This window comes from Alosa alosa, chromosome 17, assembly GCF_017589495.1.
Source record: "Alosa alosa isolate M-15738 ecotype Scorff River chromosome 17, AALO_Geno_1.1, whole genome shotgun sequence".
NCBI lineage: Eukaryota > Metazoa > Chordata > Actinopteri > Clupeiformes > Clupeidae > Alosa > Alosa alosa.
In genome coordinates, this window is record NC_063205.1 from 32,049,211 (window position 1) to 32,066,952 (window position 17,742).

The following is a 17,742-nucleotide window of genomic DNA, read 5'->3' on the forward strand; positions in this document are numbered from 1 at the left end:
ACACACACACATATTGCACACTGCCCCCTCTCCCCCACACACACAGCACACTATCCCATCTCCCCTGTCATCCCCCAACACACACACCAAGACCCTGGCAATTGGGTTAGCCCCTTGAGCCGTGGATCTGCCCAAGGTTTCTTCCTTGGTAGGGAGTTTTCCCTTGCCCCTGTTGCTCTTGGGTGCTCCTTGTTGGTGCCCCCCCCCCCCCGCCCCAATTCCAATCCTCCCCCACCTTTCTTATGCAGCCCTTGCCACTTAATCTACTAAACCCTTCTTCTACTGCACTTCCCCCCATAAATGCACAAATAGGCTGACACCAGACATAATTTCACTGCATTTCTTACTTCCAGTAACTATATGCATGTGACAATAAACTTCCTTTGTATCCTTGAAAGGCTAGCCTACAGTTTGATTAGGCTACTACTTCACGTTACTTGGATATATGAGGATGTGAATTTGGTTAATAAACAACGCGCCCGCCATCATCGGCGCTCATTCCTTCTAGAAGAGGGGACCTTTAAACGAGCACTTCCCTTTGATGGGAGGAATGGTGACTGGTTAGGCCTACTTGTCTCGCCAGGAGAATGGACATCTGCTGTTGCGAAATCAGAGCCGGGGTAGCCAGCCATAGCCTACCAGGGTTCACTCGGAGACACGTAGGCGCTACAAACCGGAGCAATGGTAAGATTGCACTATGCTTTCATTCTGCTGTAGGCTATAAGGAAATAGATAGGCTACGTTAATAGATATCGATCTTAACAGTACATTTTGTTTTCACAGACTAACTTTGCCTCTTAATGGGCCCGTGACCTCCTCTTTGTTCGGAGCTGTCTGCAAGTCATTCAAGTCTGTCTCCTCAGATCCTGGTGAACTTTTACCTCTGCACCATCGAGAGCATCCTCACCAACTGTGTCACAGTCTGGTATGGCAACTGCTCTGCTTCTGACCGGAAAGCACTGTAGAGGGTGGTAAAAACTGCCCAACGCATCACTGGTTCCTCACTCCCCTCAAACGAGGCCATCCAGGACAAGAATTGCTTGCTTAAGGCACGCAGCATCATCAAAGACTTTTCACCCCACTCCCCTCTGGGAGGCATTACAGGTCTCTCTGCACCCGAACCAGTAGGTTCAGAAGAAAACTTCTTCCCTGTGGCTGCCACCCTACTGAACTCTAGCTCTACATCCCGGTGACAACCAACAAACTTAGCGCCCCATGTCTGTCCTTCTGTCCATCACCCCCCCGCCCCCTCACCCGATGCCTCTTTGCCTGTGCCTGTTGAGGTGTCCACGACCATGGCAACCTTGACAAGGACAACAAGGAGGCAGACATTCTGCAGACTTTTGCCCTTCAACAGCGTCCTCCCCCAGACAATTGCACTACCCTACCTGTGTCCACTGTGTGTTGGGTTCGCCTGCGTTTCCCTGCAACTTCCGAACGTGACAACAGGTATTGTGTGTGTCCTTTTGTTGTGCACTCTGTGCTTTCCGTGATCTCCTCGCATTAAGAACTGTTTTACCATTGTTCTGCAGGAGATACACAATGGAGTTGTTTGTAGTTCTGTGAGGGTTCACACTTATCCAATCCAAGCTCCTTGATCGCTTTGCGTTAATGAACTGTTTTCAATTTTTCAGCAAGCCATTTACTGTAGTGAAGTTGTAACAGCTGGCCTTCAGACCCACTTTGTTTTCTCTGCGCTTTATTTAAAGTCAAAGTCAAAGTCTGCTTTATTGTCAATTTCTTCACATGTCAAGACATACAAAGAGATCGAAATTACGTTTCCCACTATCCCACATAGGAAGACATATTTTACCAATTGAGTCCACAGACAAACATAACATTCAAGTAAACAATATAAAAAGTAAATAAGAAGGCACATACAATGAAGAAATAAGAGCAGCAAAATTTGGGTTGAAATTGTGCAATTGTGCATACAGTAGACAGTCAATATAATAGTGCAAAAGTCAGGCCAATAAATGGCTGAGGTAGTTCTGTTTGACCTAAGTATGCAAGTGGCATAGTGGTGCAAGTTATGTAAGAGCAGCAGAAGTGTGTTCAGAAGTGTTTTCAGGAAAACAGGACAACAACAACAACAAGTTGCAAAGTGTGCAAGTGTACAAGTGGAGTAGTGCAAGTGGAGTAGTGCAACGCAGCCATTGTGGGTCCAAAGTCCAGGATGTTATGTAGCTGAGGGTGGAGGGGGGAGAGGGGGGAGAGAGTTCAGCATCCTAACAGCCTGGTGTATGAAGCTATTGGTGAGTCTGGTGGTGCGGGAGCGCAGGCTTCTGTACCTCTTCCCAGAGGGCAGTAGATCAAACAAATTGTGAGCGGGGTGACTTGCATCACTCACAATTGTGGTCGCCTTGCGGGTGAGGTGGGTGGTGTAAATGTCCTTCAGGGAGGGGAGTGAAGCACCAATAATCCTTCCAGCTGTGTTCACTATGCGCTGCAGGGCTTTCCTGTTGTATTCAGTGCCGCTTCCGCCCCACACAGCTGGAGAGGATGCTCTCAATGGTGCCTCGGTAGAATGTGGTCATGATGGCTGGTGGAGCACTTGCTCGCCTGAGTTTCACTTGGGAAGTAGAGGCTGACGCTGAGCTTTCTTCGCCAGTGATGCAGTGTTGGTGGTCCAGGAGAGGTCTTCACTGATGTGCACCCCCAGGAATTTGGTGCTGCTCACTCTCTCCACCACAGCACCGTCGATGGTCAGTGGCAGGTGTTGGGTGTGACCTCTCCGGAAGTCAACAACAATCTCCTTGGTCTTGCTGACGTTCAGCAGGAGGTTGTTGTCCCTGCACCACGTGGTCAGAAGGTCAACCTCCAACCTGTATTGAGTCTAAATTAAGCCCTTGGTGATGAGACCCACCAGAGTTGTGTCGTCAGCAAAATTCACTATGTGGTTGTTGCTGTAGGTTGCAGTGCAGTCATGCATCAGCAGGGTGAAGAGCAGCGGACTGAGCACGCAGCCTTGTGGGGCCCCCGTGCTCAGTGTGATGCTGCTTGAGATATTGTTGCCAACACTTACTACTTGAAGTCCAGTAGCCAGTTGCAGAGGTAGGTACTGAGTCCCAGTTTGTCAAGTTTGCAGATGAGTTGTTGTGGTATTATGGTGTTGAATGCAGAACTGAAGTCTATAAACAGCAATCTCACATATGAGCGCTACTGTTCAGTTGCAAACGGTGCAACTTAAATAAGTTTAATATATAGACTACCGGGGAGGTTTCCTTAGGGGTATCCTTTTCTTTTTTGGGATATTTTAATTTCTACATTTTCTTTTCCACCGACACTCGGGCTGCCTATAAATGTAAATATTAACTGAGAGCAAGTCACGTTTGTTGCGCCCCTTGTTTTTGGGGAGAGCTTTCCCTTTGTAACCATTATTTCTGTTATTTCTTTTGTTCTTTTATATTTTTGTTTAACCAGTACGTTGTGGGTCTTTTTGTAGGCAAGATTGCCTCTGTTTTTTTGTAACATTAAATGAAATGCAAAGGATTTGGCTTAATAGCCAGTGTGCTGTTAAACTTGCTTGAAAACTGTATCTTGTTTATTTGTGCTCCTAGGTTGAAGAATAGGCCTTTTTTGACTGAAGAACCTTTTTTTTCCGCTTTTGGACCTTTTTGCATCTTTTTTCCCTGCCGCCCCCTAGTGGACGACCTGCCTTAAACTAAGCTATATTGACTGTTGACTGCTTTTGTGGTTGCACAATTACATGCCCGCAGGTACACCTGCTTAAAAATAGGATAGGGAAAAACATTATTCCAGCTAAGCATTCAATAATGAATACTGAAAATTATATTACAATATATTAGCCTATGATTATTGTGCAGTAGGCTAAGCAAATTTAGGCATAGCTGCATGTGACATTTTTACAGATCAAAAGCCTGACAGCTATTTTGAGTTAAGGCTACATGTTTATTGTTAAGCTTATTGAATAACTTCCTGATAGAGAAGACATACCATTTTGTGGAATGACCGTATGAAATTTGAAATGATGTGACTCAACAATCTCTGGCCTATAAGTGACACACTCTGTCTGCCACTCATTGTCTGTAGCTGATTGAAATGGCATAAGCCTAAAGCTTTGATGTAAGGCTATGTTTACCCTATTGAGTAGCTTAATGATATAGAAGACAACCCATTTTGTAGAAAGATGCATCATCATATGAGATTTGCAAAGATGTGACTCAAAAACAGCCTTTGGTAGCATAAGTGACATGTCGCTCTGTCTGCCACTCGTGATCTAGCTGTGTGGCATTCTGAAACGTTGATAAATTTGGGACCATTAGCCTATCGCTCGTTTGAATTTAGGACCTTGCAGTCTGAACACATGACACATAAAAAAAACCAATGTCACTTAATAACAGAAGCGTTATGGCATAAACGTTTATGACTTGTTTATGACACGTTCATGACAGTGTCATGTCACTCTTATGTCGACACTGTCAAGTAAAGTGTAACCGCAAACTGCATACAGGGAATGGACACAAAAATGGACAACATAAGTATGCAATATAACATATTGTTACATTGGTTGTTATGTAGATACACTGGAACAAGGACCCAGTACAATAAAGTGGCACCTAATAATTAATGGATTATTACATTGGTGGTTTATTACGTTGGTGGGAAGTTATTACATTGGTGGGTTGTACACAGCAGAATATCATGAGCACAAATGTCATTTTCCTTCCTCTCTCTATTGTCTATAGACGAGGGCATTTGGATTTTTTCTGGTCAATATTAAATTGACCAAAATGTTTTGCAAGAATGAACAGAAAATATAAACTAACATCTGTAAGGATTTTTCAATCAGTCCACTCTATGATAGGCCTTAGTATTTTTTAAGATAAAATACGTCATAAAATAAGTAAGCTATCGGTCCACATTTTTCACTTTCTTAAGTAGGTTAGTTGTGTGCAGACTTTTAAAAACTACTTCAAAACCTCTGTTGACATTGATAATACATATGGCAAAATGAGCCATGACATTGTTACATGAAGTACCCTTGTATTACCACAAGGAAATGGTCTTACGCCAGGGTGGAACCTGGAACGCGGAGCTAAGCACTTTTCATTAAGAGGAAATAAATACCTGCTTAGTACTTTTCTCAAGCAGCTGCAGAAGGCAGTCCCAGCGTTGGTTTAAGTTTTCCAGCCGTGCTTCCAGTTTTTGAGCTACTTCCTTATTTTTGACACTGCAGATAAGGGCCTGGCTCAAGGAGCGGAGATGGTCAAGAGAATGCTGCTTCACTTCCAGTTCTGCTTTCAGCAGCTGTATAGACATATACACACTTTTAAACATCATGAATACACATACCTCTCGAGGGCCCTATGCTCTCACTAAGGCTGAAGTGCTCTATTCTTCCATAATGTTAAGTCATGTGCCACTACAAAGCAAATCTCAATAGTTTCTCTATGAAATTGAGCAAGGGAACAAGGGAAATGCCTAACCATCACACAATAGTTTGTCTTGCTTGGGTTACCAGTCTGGGCTAGCTAACTGCACAAGACAAATGTAACCATTTTTCACATCAGTTTTAACACTTACATTTTCAAATATTATCAACATAACTCCATTGTGCACAGTCTAGGTGGCAAGTGAGAATGACAATGATTATAGCAATACAAGTTGCCTTTAAAACATACATCAAAGATGGCAAATTGCTGCGTAGATTTTTTAAAGAAGTTCTGGCTACTTCTACTACATGAAAATGTTGCTCAACCAGGAGCTGTTTTGCAATAGAGAGTAATAAGCACAGACTTACAGCAAGGTTTCTGAGTCTGGTTGCTGCATCACTCTGCGAATCAGATATTCTGTAAATTGAGTTCACCTGCTGTTCCTTCTGCGTTAACCATCTTTCAAACTCACACTGTAAAGACAGACAGACAGACAGACAGACAGATACCCACATACACACACACACAAACACAATAAAACAGCAAATGATAAAACAGAAACAACACACTGCAAGATTACGAAATATGGTCATATATATACTGTTTGCTGAACTGGCCCATCTCTCTGACTTATATAGCGTAACATATATATGACATAGCACTGCGCAGATCTGGCTGAATCTTACAATACAAACATTCCTTTTACTCCGGAGTTACGCTTTAAGGTCAGTGACATAATGAATTGACATTGAAGAGTGGCAATGAAGGGTGGCAATTGTTCTGTAGTTGACTGGAAGTATTATACCTGTACTTCTGTAAAATCCTGCCACTTCAGAAGGACTTCCTGTAAAAGGATCCAACGTTCTTCTGTCCACTTACAAATGGCAGCCCAGCGGTTTCCAAGATGCTGTAGGAACCAATAAATGGTCATGTCTTGGTCATAAATGGTCTAACCTGGCGTCAGCGAAACAACCCACATGTTGAAAGTTCACCATTATCCCCATGCCTGAACAATCACCAGTTTCATGCCTGAACGACTACTGAGCCATTGCCTTTACCCCAATGACAGGGTAAATGATATGGCCCATAGAGTATGTAGCACTTTTCTACAATGTTGAACTTTAAAAAAGAAAAAAAAAACATTAAAAAAAGGAAACACTGTTCACCTTCAGTTTCTCCTCCAGCGCAGCAGTAGCATGATCTCCACTTGTCTCATCCACAACAACAACCATATGAGTCAGAGAGTTTACCTTAACCTGCTCCAGTTCAAGATCTTCTTGCAAAAGCTATAATGAAAAAATGAAAGGTCCTTAATATTGTCTATAAAACAACAGAAAATCAAAACAAATGACTGAACTATTGTGCAGCATTTCCTTTAAAGATTTGATTTCTGTCAGGCAAAACAGTATCGGGTGAAAACGGCCACAGACGAAAAGCTATCAGACCGAGAGTTGGTAGCTAGCTGAATTAGCTTTGAATGCAGAGATGCTGTTTCAGTAATTATAACAAACATAACACACAATTGTATTCACTTATTAAGCAGTTAGAGGATATAAAAACTTCCCCAGTTGATAGCTTACTTTAATATGAGAAAAATGTTCTATCATTTATTGTTTAAATATGCAAATTAAGCATTATCTAATTAAATATGTGCTAATTTGCATACATTTTAAAACAAGAAATCTGAGCTTTGGATAAAGCCAGGTTCAACATTATTATTTCATTGTGTTCACATATTAGTTGGGAAAAAATTACAGAGAGATTTATGAATATCTACTTTTGTTATGCTGTAAATGAGAATACTGTCATTAGCCTTAAAAAATCGATTTTTGCCATGTTTTTAGGAATAAAATGTCATATAAATCAGGCTAGGAATAAATATATCAACAAACCCCTCAATAAAAGTCTTGTAAATACAGTTAGGTATAAGAATGAAAGGTTTGGTGTATGTAAGTGCTTCTGAAGTGGAGGTTTCATTCTTAGAGTGGGAGAGGAAACTCATTTTGAGAAATCAGCCAATCTTGAAACACAGCCAATGAGATTCCGTTTTCAGCCTAGACTCGCCTTTGAACTTCCGTGATTGGTTGCTGATACAATTTCGGATCATTATCACGGTAGTGCATGAAAGGTTAAAATGGCAACTTTCTGTGAATTTAGGAGAAATATACAGGCATGAGTAGACTTAATGTGATGAAATAAACACCTAAATGTGTAAATTGAGATTTTTTTGTTGTAGTAGTGTGAAAGAATAAATGGTAATGTAACAGAGGCGAACTGAGCTAGCATGCTAGTTGCCCGTGTAAATCCTCACACCCTTAAGAGCGCTTCTACCGCTGAGTTGGAAGCCTGGGCTTTTAGCTCAGTGGTTAGAGCGTTCAACTCCCATGCCGGTGAGTGTTGAGGTGGCGGGTTCGAGGGCCGTGAGGCCGGTTTTCACCTGCCCTGTCTCACTTTAAGTAAAAAAAATGAGGAAATATCCAACCTTTAAGGACACCAATTTTCTTTGTGAATGAATAATGTATCGTAAATAAATAAATGTTCTTCCTTAAAGGGATATTCCACCATTTGGGGAATTACACTCATTTACCACCTCCCCTTGAGTTAAACAATTGATTTTTACCATTCTCCAGTTCATCCAGCTGTTTTCTGAGTCTGGCGATACCAGTTTTAGCTCCAGATCATTGAATCTGATTAGACCATTAGATTCTCGCCTGCTAGCATCACGTTTAAAAGTGACAATAAGATATCCGGTAATTTTCCTATTTCAAGTTTGAAAGTGTGATAAGACCAACGGAAAATGAAATGTGGCGATTTTCTAGGCTGATTTGACTGGAACTATACTCCCATTCCAGCTTAATAATCAAGGAACACCCTGGGCACAGCAGCACAATGATATCATGCATCACCTGAAAATAGTCCCTGTAGGCTAACTTCCAGCAACAAGGTTGAGCTGCAGAAGACAAATTAGTTAGTGACTGGATTATTACACCTGAATGAGAGTATAGTTCCATTAGTTTATTTGATTAGTTGATGAGTGTAATTCCCCAAATGGTGGAATATCCCTTTAAAATACACGGGCATAAGTATTCATACCCCTATGTTAAATTTTCATAGAGGCAGGCAGATTTTTATTTTTAAAGGCCAGTTATTTCATGGATCTAGGGTACTATACATCCTGATAAAGTTCCCAAACTTCAAGTCTGGGCATTTGCAAGGCTGAATCGCACAGGTTCAACACAACAAAGGTTACACTAGCTAACATAGGCAACCAGCTCCCTGCTCTGATACTGTGTTCATGAATAATAATATTATTAATAATAATAATCATAATATAATAATAATAATAATAATAATAATAGTAATAATAATAATAGTAATAATAATAATAATAATTAGCTTTATTTGATTTGTATAGCACCTTACATACACATAATGCAGCTCAAAGTACTTTACATTTGGAACATTTAACACAATTAAGAATATTATATAATAATAATAATAATAATAATAATAATAATAATAATAATAATAATAACATATAGGCTTTGCTTACAAATGCTTAGGCTAACAAATGCGTATGCTTAGGTCCTGTTGCATGATGCAGATTGTTAGCCTTAGCATGTTGTTAGTATTTGCTGTGATTATATGAATATACATTTAAGGAACACACCAACTATGAGACCCACCCACTTCACAAGGCGGTGAATTAGAATGTTTTGATCAATGGTGTCAAATGTCGCACTCAAATCTAGAAGAATATGGATTGAGACTTTGTTTAAGTCAGTAGCAAGTCTGAGATCATTAACTATTTTACTAGGGCCGTTTCTGTGCTGTGATTTGATCTAAAACCTGATTGGAATTTTTCAAGGATACTGTTTTAGTTGAGGAAGGTATTAGGCTGATTACAAACAACTTTTTCAAATACTTTTCTCAGAAAAGGTAGGTTTGATATAGGCCTGTGGTTACTCAGGATAGTATGGTCAAGATTTGACTTTGACTAGTACCACTGATTACTTATTGACATTAACCATTTTGATTTTCAGTAATACTAACCCACTCTACATCTCTCTTTCTTCCACTTGTGAGGATAACCAGTCATCAGCCATCCGTGTGCTTGGCCCTCATCTCACCCATCTCACCTGAAGTCCCATCCCTATGACTGCCCTATCATCGCCTATTACTGTCCCCCTACCTGGATTCCTGGCCCGTACTGCCGACCCACCACATGCCCTTTGACAACTCCTATTCCCCTGGACAATTCCAACGTTGGACTATTTGAACTTTCTGACACTAAATTAGGATTAATGCATTATCATACCGGATATGTAATCATCCCACCTCTTTTAACTTTCACCTCAGGTGGCTTTAAACACCATGTCCTATTCTCTACACCTGACTATTATATGCATTTGTCATGTATACAGACAGCAGCTTGATCTAGGGTAGTAGTAGTAGTACTATGTTACCCTGCAGAAAACATTTTCAGATCCATCCACATGTACAATGCCATTGGAATCTGTATCTGGAGGGCATGAATCGGTGATATTTTCTACAGAATGTCAATGAACAAACAAATAAAAAGACGCCCTACATAGTATAAAACTGTATTGTGAGAGAGCTGGCCCAGCACTTGCTGGTTTGCAAGCTAATTGTAGTGGATATCTTGGCAACAGAGCATAACCATTTTGATATTACGACAAGTTACAAAGTTACAAAGTAGTTTGATCCTTCACAATCTGCAATTCACAATCACCTATCTACTAATCACGTAAGTCAGTAGTGTTTCGCCATCAGGGTTGGCAACCTCGAGTCAGGGAGGAGGGGGAGGGGATACACCGCTCTTCAGTATTTTGAAAGTGATTGCAGTACCAGTTTTGGCCACAATCTTACATATGGTTCCTTTAAGTAATCTTTGCGGTATGTCCATCGCAAGCGGTGATATCGCGATAACGATAGATTTTAGATATATCGTGCAGCCCTAGTTACGTGTCAATTGCCCATGGTGCTAAACCAGAGACTTTCTAATTAGGAGACACAGCACTCAAAAAATCCTCCATAGAAAGGCATAGAGTTTGTTCGTAATGCCAATATGGCAGTTGTTTACACAGATCCTGCCCCTTCCGAGGCCAAAAGTTGAAGATGTGAATACATTGTACCAATCATTTGTTGTGATCTTGCCACTGGAGTGAGGTTGGTGTTGTGAAGCCTTGCTCACGCACAATTCTGCCCAAAATAGATGCCCGATATGTGCCCAAAATACGTTGCAATATGGTCGCCGAGTGGAGGGACTTGCCTTAAAGGACTTTGGCTTAAACTTTAACTTAAATTAATACTTTGCACTTTAGGGGGTGCTGTACTGCAACTGGTTAAAGCACCCATATCATATTCAGTCAGATCCACCTGCCCACAGGGACCCGGATTCGAGTCCGACCCGGGTCATTTCTCGATTTCACCCAATCTCCCACTTGCTTTTTGTCACTCTCTACACTATGCTGTCAAATTAAAGGCAGAAAAGCTGAAAAGAGACTTTGCACTTTGCCTATCAATTGTATAACTCACCTTTCCTCTTCCACCATACCTTTATGCCAGTGGCATGCATACCAATGCCTACCTCCTTGTCACAATACAATTGAGATTAAAACCAAATGCATGACTCATGAGTCCTTAGGCAAAGTTTCAACACAAAAGAAACACTTACTTCCAAACTCCAATGATACAGTGACTCTTTACATCCAATTGAACAGTGAAACTGGCAGAAATTGGCCCTTAGCTTTTAAATATGTGGTACTGTCCTAAACTGACATCAGACCTACTTTATGTTCCTCTACTTGTTGCTTAATATTTTCCAAGTCTGGTCCAAGTGTCTGAGTCCCCATCCGTTTGATCCGGCCTTCTGTTAATTCTAGCCAATCAGCGAGTTGCTTCAGCTGCTGGTGCTGCAGTTCCATCAGAACTTCGTGGAGCCTGAAAGGAAGTATAATATTAATGCCACAAACATCAAACAACTTTGACAAGATTTGGGAAAGATTCTTGAAAGATTGGAGTCTTAAAACAAATGTCACCCATTCAAGCTTTACTCAAAAGACTACAATCTTTCAAGAATCTTTCCCAAATCTTGTCAAAGTTGTTTGGTGTAAGGAGGTCATTCAGACTCGAGTCACCATGTCTGCCCACGAATAATCATCACATGGATTATAGCAATACTGGTGTCGGGTTTCTGGTGATGATGATGATGATGTATGATAGTATTCAAGGATAAAGTTTGGATTGTTTTAGCCTATATAATTGTAATATACTTTTAATAAACAACATTAGTAATCCAGCAAAACAGAGAAATGTATGTTTTTGTCATAGCCATAGTTTAGGTTTAACACTTTACTCCAGCTATGGATCTAAAACTAACCCTTCAAATTCTGCATGTTGTGTGTGTGTGTGTGTGTGTGTGTGTAACTATACCTGCTTTGTCTCTCCATGCTGCTTACTCTCAGGTGTTCCCAACGTGAATTAAGGAGGTTCATCTGTTCTCTCACCTCTCCCTCTTCTTCCTCACTTAGTTTTCCTTCTGCCAAAATTTGCCCTCCCATTTGAAGCACATGCCCTACACTGCCTTGATGAGATGTGAGCTCAATCATGTAGCCCTGAAGACAGACATATATATATATATATATATATATATATATATATATATATATATATATATATATATATATATACACATGTTAAAATTTAGTGTATCATTAACAAAAGTAAAAAGTTCAGCAAACATTTTGACTGATGGTGATACTGTTTTTGTGTAGATGAAATGTATGAAAACACAAACAACTCGCACATTTGATTGACTCAAGAACTTGCCCCCAAAATGCATTCCCTATTTGACCACTTGGGGTTTACCTGCTGGGCAGTTGGTCCACTGCTTTTTTTAAACAATGAAGCCATCATCTACAACTCCATCATCTGTATATCTTCATGTGCACTGACTTGCAAAATTACAATCTGCATTCCCTGAATAACAATAGCCATGTTTACATGGACAGTTTTTTTGGTCATTCTGATTAAATTATTTTGATTGAACATTTTGTGCTATTTGTGCTGTTCTATTCCGATCAGGTGCTTTCAAGCGCTTTAGAATCTTTGATCGGAATAGGCATTGTTGCCTACTTTTCCTTGGGAAGATACAGCAGTCAATCTGAATGACCATATACATGGGTGTTCATTTAGAATAGGAGCAGACTACACCACCTCTTTCATTCCGATTAAAATTCTGATCGGATCAGGAACTTTCATTCCGATTGAGGTGTTTATATGAAAATTTGTATTCCGATTGAGCTGTTATTCCGTTTCTAATTGGAATAGAAGTGTCCATGACATGGACAATGTTAAATGAACATATTTTCAAAGGTGACTGGACTTTTTACAGTCATATTCTATTTTAGGCTATATTGAAATACTGTTCACTTAGTAAAATTCATCATAGGATTCATTTCAAAAGCAAAAAGGGTAATATCAAACCTAAACAACTAACCAACGACTGTATGCAGACATAATCATAATAATAATGATAAATAAATAATGGAAAGAACAGGCAGAGCTGTACCTCATGTGTATGGAACTGCTCTTTGACCTCTTCCACACACTCAGAAATTGGGGGCTGTGACTGCAGGCCATCCTCAGCAGATAAAAGCCATGTTAGAACTTCCTCCAAAGCACTTTGGTATGCTTCAAGCCCCACATTACTCAATTCCTGTTCCATACATTTCAAAAAGACAGAGGGGCAGAGATACAAAAGTGAGAGATAGAACAATTAGGGAATCACAATACAAAAGGTGGAGAAGAAAAACAAAGAGATATGTAGTTAAAGGGATATTCCACCATTTGGGGAATTACACTCATTTTCCACCTCCCCTTGAGTTAAACAATTGATTTTTATCTTTCTCAAGTTCATTCAGCCGTTCTGAGTCCGGCGATACAACTTTTAGCTCCAGCCTTGCATAGATCATTTAATCAGATTAGACTATTAGCATCTCGCCTGCTAGCATCACATTTAAAAGTGACTAAGATTTCCGGTAATTTTCCTGTTTTCATTCCAGTGTAATAATGAAGGAACACCATGGGCGCAGTAGCACAATGATATCATGCAGCACCTGAAAATAGTCCCCGTAGGCTAACTTCCAGCAACAAGGTTGAGCTGCAGCAGACAAATTGGTTAGTGACTGGATTATTATGCCTGCATGAGAGTATAGTTCCATGTCAAATCAGCCTAGAAAATCGCCACGTTTCATTTTCCGTTGGTCTTATTACACTTTCTAACTTGAGAGGAGACAAGCTTTAAATAGAAAAATTACATCTTAGACATCTTAGTCACTTTCAAACGTGATGCTAGCAGGCAAGATGCTAATGGTCTCATCCGATTCAATGATCTATGCTAGGCTGGAGCTAAACGTGGTATTGCCAGATTCAGAGAATGGCTGGATGAACTGGAGAAAGGTAAAAATAAATTGTTTAACTCAAGGGGAGAGTGATTCCCCAAATGGTGGAATATCCCTTTAAGAGCACAGACTAAAAAATAAGTGACAGAAAGAGGGTGCATAAAATAACATATATTTCCATTTTCATTCTAACTGGTGGAAAATGTATAGAAAATAGGGATGTGCAATATTTATCATCATCAATCATTTATATATTATCATCCTTTGTATCAGCATTTTCACTGGAATTGTGACACATCCCACATAGTAGGAGATTCCTAGGTGGATCCGCCTTCAAGTCACCTAACCCGCATGATTATTACATTCGTTTTAGCGCCGCCCAGAGGATTCACCTCCGGGAAGCGCCGTAAATTCTACTGTCAAACAGCGGATCTGAGCGGACCCATGTGGTTCCGCAGATGCGCCTTTACTGTAACGTTTGAACTGTAACGGTTGAACTTGACAGTACACCAAGAGCCGAGACGAGAGTCATCATATCAGTCATATGGAGATTTTCTTTGCAGGGACACAGTTGCGCTGAACCCTCTTGAGTAAGTGTATTGATATATTGCGACATTCACAGTAAACATTGGCCTTTGTGTTTTTTTAATCATCATGTATATTAATGATTGTAATGACGTTGTTTGATATTAGGACTAGCAGTAACTTAGAACTTTACATTTGTCAAATTGGATAGCAATTTTGGCAGAATATGTTATGGTAGTGTGACATTTTTAAGAAACACACATTTTTATTTGGTCTGGTCTGGTATGTTTTAATGTGTTGCTGTTATACATATATGTATGCATGTAGTCTATACTAGCGGCATACACTAGTGCCAACTTTTATTGGCTGGATTCTACTATTAGCACCTACAATTGCCTGTGCAGGGTTCGCTTGATCAAGTAAGATACTTTCTGGGTTGCTTACACTTTTATTCAATGTTGCTTTCACATTTTCTAGCAGTTGGAGCACTTGGTCATAGAACAAATAATGATACTACGACTGCTACTGCTACTACTATGACAACTAGGCTACTACTACTACTAATAACTAGAGAATGTAATTCCAGGGAATTACCAGTGCATGAAAATGCAAAAATGGCTGCTGAATAAAATATTGTTAAATGTTGTTTAAAATATAATCCAAGCAAAAAGATGGAGATCAGATAGAGAAAAAAAGTGGGCGGGAGTCATAGTTGATGATAACTGACAGTTAAATAGTTAATAAGTAGTTTAAATTGTTAAATTGAACAGTTAAACAGTTGTGGGCAGAGGAAACAGTTGAACAGGATTTGTAGTCTTAAGAGAGCCAGATCGTATGCTTAAAGCCTGAGAGAGTGACAGTTGCTGCAGGTGGCCTGAAGGCGGATTGTAATTGCTTAACTGCTCTATTGTAATGCCATATGCAAGTCTATGAGAAAAAATAAGCTTGTTTTCTGTTAATATCTCAAAAAGTATAATGTTTACAAAAATGAAAATACATAGCAGCTATGTCCATTTGAAGACCTATGCTACAAAGTTTGAATGAACTTTCTAAGTTAAACAGTTCAAGAGAAATAGCACACAGAAAAAGTGACCAGCGGAATAATAAGAATAGACTAGAAATGCAATTCCAAGGAATTACCAGTGCATGAAAATGCTAAAGTTGTGATGTAAAATATCATGTATCATAGTTAAAATAGATAATACAGAGATGGTTACTACGGTGATGCTAGGATAGACATGGTGGCTGCATAGCTTAATAAAAGTTGATAGTTTAAAAGTTGTTGATAGCCAGTAGATAGTTTAAAAGTTGTTGATAGACAGCTAGTTTAATAGATAGTTTAAAAGTAGACCATTTAAAAGTTGAAGGTAAATAGTTTAAAAGTTGTTGACAGACTGGAAGTTTAATGAATGTGTATAGGTAGATATTTGACGAAAGTTGGAATGGCTCTATAGTTTGCTAGCAGTTATGCTAAGATTTTTAACTATGTTAACCATGCTACTTAGCTAACTTAGCTAAAAATTTCTAGCAGTTTTGTTAAATATGCTAACTATGTTAGCAATGCTAACATGCTAACTATGTTAACCATGTGACTTAGCTAACCTAGCTTATTTTTAGTAGTTATGCTAACTATGTTAACTAACATGCTAACAATGCTAACCATGTGATTTAGCTAACCTAGCTATCATTTTTAGTAGTTATGATAACTATGCTCACTAGCATGCTAACTATGCTAACCATGTTACTTAGCTAACTTAGCTAATCATTTTTAGCAGTTTTGCTAAAAATGTTAACTAGCATGCTAACAATGTTAACATGCTAACTATGTTAACCATGTTACTTAGCTAACTTAGCTAATCATTTTTAGTAGTTTTGCTAAAAATGCTAACAATGCTAACATGCTAACTAGCTACAGTGGGTAGGAGTCATAGTTGATGACAAGTAACAGTTACAATGGCTGAACAGTTAAAAAGTTCAGTAGTTTAAAGGGTTAAATTGTTTAACAGTGAAATGTTGTAGTGAGGACTTTTATTTTGAAACAGTTTTTGGCAGAGGAAGCAGTTGAACAGGATGTGTAGTCTTAATAGGGCCAGTTTGTATGCTTAAAGCCTGAGACTGGCAGTTGATCCAGGTGGCCTGAAGACCTGCCATGCTTATGATGTCACAATCGGCAATGTTAAGTCTATGGGGATTTTTGAAAAGTTTTTCTTTAATAGTTTAAAAAGTATAAAAGTTTCAAAGTTGAAAAGACATAGCAGCTTCGTCCGTTTGAATACCTACGTTACAAAGTTTGAATGAAGTTTCTAAGTTAAACTGTTCAAGAGAAATAGCGTACGGAAAAAGGGGTAAGCGGAATAATAATAAGAAGAAGTTGTTGCCTAGGAAGAACAGTACAGTGCATTTTCATGCACTGTAACTAGAAATTGTAATTTCAGGGAATTATCAGTGCATGAAAATGCAAAAGATATGATGTAAAATATCATACAGAGTAAAAACAGATAATGCAGAGATAGTTACAATAATGTTGCTAGGGAACATATGATGGTTGCTATGCCAAATAAAGTAGTTGCTATGCTGGTTGCTAGGGTAATCATGTTGGCTGATATGGTGGTTGCTAGGTTTACACTGTAATGGTGGTTGCTAGGTTGTTGCTAAGGTAAATCATATGGTTGCTAGTGTTGCTAGGGTACTTATGGTGGTTGCTATGCAAAATAACGTGGTTGCTATGGTTGCTAGGGTGTTGTTAGGGTTCATATGGTGGCTGCTATGCAATATAAAGTGGTTGCTATGTGGTTGCTAGGGCAATAATATTGGTTGTTATGGTGGTTGCTAAGTTGGCATTATAGTGGTGGTTGCTAGGTTGTTGCTAAGGTAATTAAGATGGTTGCTAAGGTGTTGCTAGGGTTGTTGTGGTGGTTGCTATAGTAACTCACATGGTTGCTAGGCTGGTTGCTAGGGCAATCATGTTGGTTGCTATGTTGGTTGCTAGGTTGTCATCGTGGAAGTGTTTAATAGGTTGTTGCTAGGGTACTTGAGGTGGTTGCAAGGCTGTTGCTAGGTTAGTTGTGGTGGTTGCTATTCTGGTTGCTAGGTTTATCTCATTGATTGCTATATTGGTTGCTAGGTTGTAACTTTGGAAGTGGTTGCTAGGCTGTTGTTAGGGTATTTAACATGGTTGCTAGGCTGTTGCTAGGGTACTTGACGTGGTTGCTAGGCTGTTGCAAGGGTAGTTATGGTGGTTGCTAGGGTAATCATGTTGTTTGCTATGTTGGTTGCTAGGTTGTCATTGTGCAAATGGTTGATAGGTTGTTGCTAGGGTATTTGACATGATTGCTAGACTGTTGCTAGGCTAGTTATGGCGGTTGCTATGCAGGTTGCTAGGTTATTCATGTTGG

The 17,742-nt window shown here is 39.6% G+C and overlaps 1 protein-coding gene across 5 annotated transcripts in view; it reads right to left on the minus strand.

The window, feature by feature from the left end:
- Nucleotides 1–17,742, minus strand: part of dmd (dystrophin) — a 493,723-nt gene that overhangs the window by 360,903 nt on the left and 115,078 nt on the right. For all 5 annotated transcript variants that reach the window (XM_048268223.1, XM_048268225.1, XM_048268222.1 and 2 more), the window contains 7 exons: nucleotides 12,991–13,137; nucleotides 11,853–12,034; nucleotides 11,210–11,360; nucleotides 6,563–6,682; nucleotides 6,202–6,303; nucleotides 5,765–5,869; nucleotides 5,092–5,271 (listed from right to left, as the gene is read on the minus strand). In XM_048268223.1, the coding sequence (XP_048124180.1) occupies nucleotides 5,092–5,271; nucleotides 5,765–5,869; nucleotides 6,202–6,303; nucleotides 6,563–6,682; nucleotides 11,210–11,360; nucleotides 11,853–12,034; nucleotides 12,991–13,137 (987 nt within the window). The remainder of the gene's footprint in view (nucleotides 1–5,091; nucleotides 5,272–5,764; nucleotides 5,870–6,201; nucleotides 6,304–6,562; nucleotides 6,683–11,209; nucleotides 11,361–11,852; nucleotides 12,035–12,990; nucleotides 13,138–17,742) is intronic.